The following is a 6,971-nucleotide window of genomic DNA, read 5'->3' as shown; positions in this document are numbered from 1 at the left end:
CCCCGCCTCGACCGACCCTTCCGACAGCGTGTCATGTCTCATTAATGCTTCAACCACTCTCGCGATTTCAGCTGGACGATGGCTCAACGCCACGGAATGACCGACGGGACCCGAGGTCGCATCAACGCCACACCGGCCGGGACAGGGCACGGCGGGGATTACCGGCCACTGTGTCCTAATGCTGTGTCCACGATCAGTGCCATACCAGCTGGGACAGGGTACGGCAGGGATTACCAACCACTGTGTCCTAACGCTGTGCCCACGATCAGCCGCCCACTCGAGGCCTCGGCACTGTACACCAAGGTCTCGGCTATCTTGGGGTTCGCGCCTACCGAGACCCCTCCACTACGGTGCAGCCTCGGCACCGACCAAGTCTCGGCCTCACACACAATCCGTCCACAGTGGTTTGCACGTTCACCGCCGTACCCACTCCGAGGCAGTCTCAGGGCTCCCACGACGCACAGGATCGGATGGGACGACCATGCCGCCCCAATGCTCCAAGGACGGACCGCTCCGACAACCACGTCGCCATAGGAACAGGCTACAGGGCCCAGACACGCCGTCTCTGTTCACACGATGTCGTATAGTTAGCTCATGTACCGTCCTTGTCCTCCCTTCTGGCTATAAAAGGAGAGGACTTGGGTTGTTTTAGAAAAAGGAGACCCGGTAACACATTGTAACACACGCACACATCCTAGCCGCCTGAGAGCAACGTCTCAAGCGGCCCACACGACACCCTGCTGAGACCTAGGACTAGCTCCCTCTCCCACCTAGCTTGTAACCCCCTACTACGAGCACTTCGGTGCAAGGAATACAAGATCGATCTCTCAGACTAGACGTAGGGCATCGATTGCCTGAACCAGTATAAACCTTGTGTCTCTTTGCATCACCATTCAGGATTGGGAACACACAGAACAAATTCACTGGTTGGTTGAGGACCCCCTGGTCCAAAACACCGACACACCTCTACGAGGACCGCAAGCTCCTCAAGCGCTTCCTGTGGTAAGCCGCCAAGCCAAAGGAATGGAAAGGCAAGGAGGAGGAGGCCACGAAAGAAGGCGCGATGGGCAAGTATGAAGACTGCTTCCTCGACCCCGAGAAATGCCTCATGATCTTTGGGGGATCTGACGCTATCCACTCCAAGCACCAACACAAGGTATGCTACAGAGAGGCATGCGCCACTGAGTCAGCCATCCCCTCTTTCCTTAGCTAGTCGGACTCTCCGATCACTTTTGATCAGAGAGACCATTCTTCCCACATCGCCCGACCGTGTCGCTACCCACTCGTCGTTGACCCCATCATCTGCAAGAAGCGCCTCACCAAGGTGCAGATGGATGGAGGCAGCGGCCTCAACATTCTCTACATTAACACCCTCGATGCCATGCGCATCCCCCAATCAGAGCTCCGCTCAGTGAGCTCTCCCTTCCACGGCGTGATCCTAGGGGCACAGGCGTATCCACTTGGGTGGATCGACCTGTCCATCACATTTGGAGACCGCGCCAACTTCCGCTCGGAGGTCCTAGCCTTCGAGGTAGTGGACTTTCTGGGGTCCTACCACGCCATCTTGGGGCGGTCATGCTACACTAAGTTCATGGCGATCCCCAACTACACCTACCTCAAGCTGAAGATACCAGGGCCAAACAACATCATCACCATAGGTACTACCTTCTCGCATGCCTACACGTACGACTGTGAGCATTACGAGCTCACTACTACTGTCATCAACTTCGTCGAGCTCCCAGAGCTCGAGAATTCGGCGACTCCAGCAGTCCCCGACTGCAATGGGCCGACCTCCTCGAGTGCCTTCCATCCAACTAAGGAAACCAAGGCGGTGGAGATTGACCCCACCGACCCGACCAAGATGGTGCGGATCGGGACCAAGCTCCCAGCCAAATAGGAAAGCGAGCTTACCGACTTCCTACGCGCAAATCGCGATGTCTTCGCGTGGAAGCCTTCTGACATGCCGGACATACCGAGGGAGGTTGCCGAGCACGCACTACGCGTCATCCTGGGCTCAAAACCCGCCAAGCAACACATGCATCACTTTGACGACGAAAGGCATAGGGCCATAGGCGAGGAGATCACCAAACTTCTGGTAGTCGGATTTGTTAAAGAGGTATGCCACTCCGACTGGCTATCTAATCCTGTTCTTGTGAAAAAAATGGGAAGTGGAGAATGTGTGTTGACTATACTGGCCTCAACAAGGCGTGCCCAAAGGATCACTTCCCTTTACCACGCATAGATCAGATAATCGACTCCACCTCAGGGTGCGAAATCATCTCCTTCCTGGATGCCTACTCAGGCTATCACCAGATCATGATGAAAGAGTCCTACCAGGTCGCAACTTCATTCATCGCCCCATATGGTTCGTACTGTTACGTAACCATGCCTTTAGGTCTGAAGAACGCTGGCGCCACCTATCGACAGTGCATGCAGCGATGCTTCACCGACCAAATCGACCCGCCCGACCAACCTGACCAAGTCGAGTGGCTGAAACCAACAATCGGTGTCTATGTAGATGACGTAGTGGTAAAAATGGCTCAAGCTAGCGACCTGATCATAAACTTGGCCGCAACATTCATGAACCTCCGAAGGTTCAAGTCAAATTAAATCCTAAAAAATATATTTTCGGGGTTCCAAAGGGGAAGCTGCTCGGATATATCATGTCTGAGCGTGGCATCGAAGCCAACCCCAAAAAAATCATGGCCATCTCCAACATGGACCCAATACGCAACGTCAAGGGCGTACATTGACTCACCGGCTGTTTGGCCGCCCTAAGCCGGTTTATCTCCCAACAAGGTGAACGAGGGATGCCTCTCTACAAACTTCTCAAGAAGACAGACACATTCGTCTGGACAAAGGAGGCACAACAGGCTTTGGAAAGCCTCAAAGCATCGCTGACGTCGACACCAATCCTTGTCGCTCCCGAACGGGGAGAATCCCTCCTCCTCTACGTCGCGGCAAGCAACCACGTTGTGAGCGCCGCCCTCGTCATCGACAAGGAGGCGCTAGGACACCCCCTAAAGGTCGAACGACCGGTGTACTTCGTCGGTGAGGTACTCACTGACGCCAAAGTTCGCTACCCCCAGGTTCAAAAGCATATGTACGCCGTGCTGATGGTGATCCGGAAGCTCCTGCACTACTTCACCGACCACGAGGTCATGGTCGTCACCTCGTACCCACTTGGGGAGGTCGTCCGTAACCGCGACGCCGCTGGCCGAATCTCCAAGTGGGCTCTCGAGCTCATGGGCTACGACATCAGGTATGTCCCCCACGCCGCTATTAAGTTTCAGGCTCTTGCCAACTTCATCGCCGAATGGATGAAAGTCCAGCTCCCGACCCTAGACGTCACCCACGAATACTGAACGATATACTTTGATGGGTCGATCATGGCGTCCGGCTTGGGGGCTAGAGTGGTTATGATTTCCCCGAATGGGAGCAGGCTCTGCTACACGATCTATCTCCATTTTTTAGTCTCGAACAATGCCGCGGAGTATGAGGCCCTCATCAATGGACTGCGCATCGCCGTCGAGCTTGGCGCCACACGGCTGTATGTCCACGGCGACTCAGAGTTGGTCGTCGACCAAGGCGATGGCGTTTTCCGTCGCTTACAGCGCGCCCTTCTAGATCGGACTAGGGCTAGGAACCTCGGTGGGGGCACTGGCGGCTGCGTTGAACCTTGTTCTTTGTGCCCCAGCCCTCACCATCCTTTTATGGCGCTGCGCGACGGGAGCCCATCGACCAGGAGAACTAGCTGAGTGTCCATGATCAGGACGCGGATCAAGAACACAGTTGGTCGTTGAGCCAACCGGTGGAGACCATCCTAACAGGAGTCAGTGACGGGGACATGGAGACGAGGCGGACGAGCACTTGCACTGTGTTGCGGCCGCGGCCGTGGCCACGGCCACGGTCCCTCCGTTGTGCACGGTGCACAGCGCACGGCGCCCGTCCATCACTGTGCCTGCCACGCACACATCACTTCCAAGATAAGAGATGGACCCATGCATGGATCATAGATGCGCTGTTTTGTTTCTTCAGTGTCGACCCTCGCCTCGCCTTGCTTCGCCGCCGTGTCGAGTTCTCGTGGATGCATCGAAGCATACATGCATACGACGCAATGCCAAATCAACCTACTGATGATAAAGAATTAAAGATATATATATTAAAATCCAACAAACAGCATTTGTATGGCTATGGCTGGTCGTAAACGATCGTAAATTTTCAGTCAAAACAGTATTTTTCTCTCACATAAACCAATCAACAGTACTTCTTCACAAACCAGCAACGATATGAACCAGCCATCCGAAGAACAGGCAGATCGTCAATGGATGGACCGTGTTATCGTTCTTCCGGCCGGGAGCGGCAAGGGTGGATTCTTGAGCGATAAAACTGCGTGTCTGAATGACACGCTCCCGGCCGGGAGCGGCAAGGGTGGATTCTTGAGCGATAAAACTGCGTGTCTGAATGACAGGTGAGCAGTTCGGAGATGACGTTCAGCACATGCGCATGGGAGTTGGGAACCTTTCACCAGCGTGGCCATGCGCTATCAGCCATCGGGCTATCGCTATGGCTATGGCTATGCCTATGGCTACGGCCTAGTATGGCTTGTACTGCATTTCGAGGCGGTGTTTAGGCCATGTTTAGTTCGCCCTCCATTCCAAATTTTGGTACTATATAAAAAAAAAATTCTCCATTATATAAAATTTATGATACATACATAGAGTACTAAATATTAATAAAATCAAAAACTAATTGCACAGTTTTGTTGTACTTTACGAGATGAACGTTTTGAGTCTAATTAGTCAACGATTGAACAATTATTACCAAATACAAATGAAATGATACAGTGCGCTACAGTAGTCTACAGGAATATTCCTGCCAACTAAACATGGCCTTAGTTGAAAAAAGTTTGCGCAGACAAATTTTGTACAGTGAAGATTCTCTATTGTAGTATTTTGTTTGTATTTATGAATTATTGTTCAAACATTGATTAATTAGGCTCAAAAGATTTGTCTCGCAAAGTTAAAGCAAACTGTGCAATTAGTTTTTGATTTTATCTATATTTAATACTCCATACATGTACTACAAATTTGATGTGACGGAAAATCTTTTTTTTTGTATAGTGCATTTTTCAGAAGTTTGAAAAAACTAAACAAGAAAATGGAGGGCGCGTTCGGCTGGGCTGGACGGCTAGGCTGAGGCTGGGGCGCGCACTCACACGCACACTATTTGGTTAAACAATGTTTTTAAGTAGAATAGTATTTTTTTCTTACAATAATCAATATTTTGATTTATTTTTTATTACTATCGAACGTAGCAGGAGCTACGCTCATCTTTCCTTCCCTCCACCAAGGTCAGTCAGGTCACGAGATGAGATAGGTATGGCCAGGCCTGTTTGGTGTAGCATCCGCTAGCTTCGGCGGTAGAGTGTGGACTGAGCCGCACCAAAGCTCTCAGCCTCTCACAAAGGAGGAGCGCCCGAGTCAGGCAATGTTTAGATTCCGGAATTTTTTTTTTTTTGACCTAAAGTGTTACATTGAATCTTACGGTACATACATAGAGTACTAAATGTAAATAAAAAATAAAAATAATTATACAGTTAGGTGAGAAATCGCGAGTCGAAACTTTCAAATCTAATTAGTCTATAATTAAATACTAATTACCAAATACAAACAAAAGTGCTATAATAGCCAAACAGTACCCAAACCTAAATTGTTTTTGAAACTAAACGCCCCCTTATATATTTTCGCATCGTGCTTGGTTGCCGGCGAGAGCACGCCAACGCCACCACCTAGGTGAGCGCTGATTTTGGCCACCACACTCAGAATTACGTGCTTGGCTGGTGAAATAATTTTGGTCCTGTTCGCTGGCATGTAACTTTTTTCTGTAGCGCCACCCAGGTTTCGACGTGACATCCTGTGGCGGGAAACAAGCATGTCCAGAGTCACGAAAAAGGTTATGTTCGGTTTAGCCCATATTTAATTTGTTTAGCTTTTTTTTAGCTGGAACATTGTTTTTTTTCGTAATAATTCAACCGGAACGATATTTTTCAGCCAATTTTAGCTAAGTTTCAGACCAGCGAACGGGGACAAAGTAGCTTCGGCTAGGGAACAGGCCTGTTGGGTGGCCCTAGGCACGGCCTGGAAAATGCACAGTCTTAGCCTGGCACGACACTGACACCTTGTTCATATGATCGTATCAACCATTCTTATCAGTCATGATAGAATATTTTTCTCTCACAACAAAACAGTATCAGCCGACTTATAAGCCACAAAAACGATCAAACGAACAGGGTATGAATCTATAGTGCCAATGCCTGCTGACATGGGCGTAGTGCTATGCCTAGGCCGCTAGTCTAGCCTGCAGTGTTGGCATGGGCACGAGCATAGCACGGCTAAATAGGTTGGCACTGTACCGACCCGAATTTTCCTCGTCATTAGATGTCCTCAAGTAAACCATAGCCGATGGATCCGTATAGAGTGTTATCTCTAAGAATCCCTTCTCTAGAAACTCTAACTCCTCACTCCTCTCGGTCTTTCTCACCTCCTAATGTAGGCGACACGGCTCCTACTGACATAGGCGATGCTGCTTCTCCCGATGTAGGTGGCGTGAGCCCACAGAGCGTGCGGTGGAGGCGGCATGGCCCCACGTGCGTCAGAGGAGGCGTGACTCCATGAGCGGAATCGGCACGACCGACGTAGCCTCACGGGACGGTGATGACTAACTGGGCAACGCAGCTCCACAGCGGGGCGGCAGCAGAGCAGGTGGCGTAACGACGATGACTCGATGAGAGGTGCGACCCCCAAATGGCCTATAGTGCTACGAACACGCTAGGCCGTCGTTGTTCCCATAGTGTCGGTATGACACAGATAAAGAGATTATAGCGCCGTGCCCGTGCCTAGATCAAGATATCGGCACGTTAGCACCACACAACAACATGGATAAGGCATAGTGCCGTGGTAGTATCGTGC

The 6,971-nt window shown here is 50.8% G+C and overlaps 1 protein-coding gene across 1 annotated transcript; it reads left to right on the top strand.

Annotated features, from left to right (window-relative positions):
- Positions 1 to 1,063: 1,063 nt before the first annotated feature.
- LOC136500289 (uncharacterized) lies at positions 1,064 to 1,897 on the top strand. The gene is made up of 2 exons (XM_066495637.1): positions 1,064 to 1,156; positions 1,241 to 1,897. Exons 1-2 carry the CDS (start codon positions 1,064 to 1,066, stop codon positions 1,895 to 1,897), a joined length of 750 nt encoding a protein of 249 aa, XP_066351734.1.
- Positions 1,898 to 6,971: the final 5,074 nt, after the last annotated feature.

This window comes from Miscanthus floridulus, chromosome 13, assembly GCF_019320115.1.
Source record: "Miscanthus floridulus cultivar M001 chromosome 13, ASM1932011v1, whole genome shotgun sequence".
Lineage (NCBI taxonomy): Eukaryota > Viridiplantae > Streptophyta > Magnoliopsida > Poales > Poaceae > Miscanthus > Miscanthus floridulus.
Note: the sequence above shows the minus strand (reverse complement) of the source record. Positions and strands in the feature narration are given on the sequence as shown.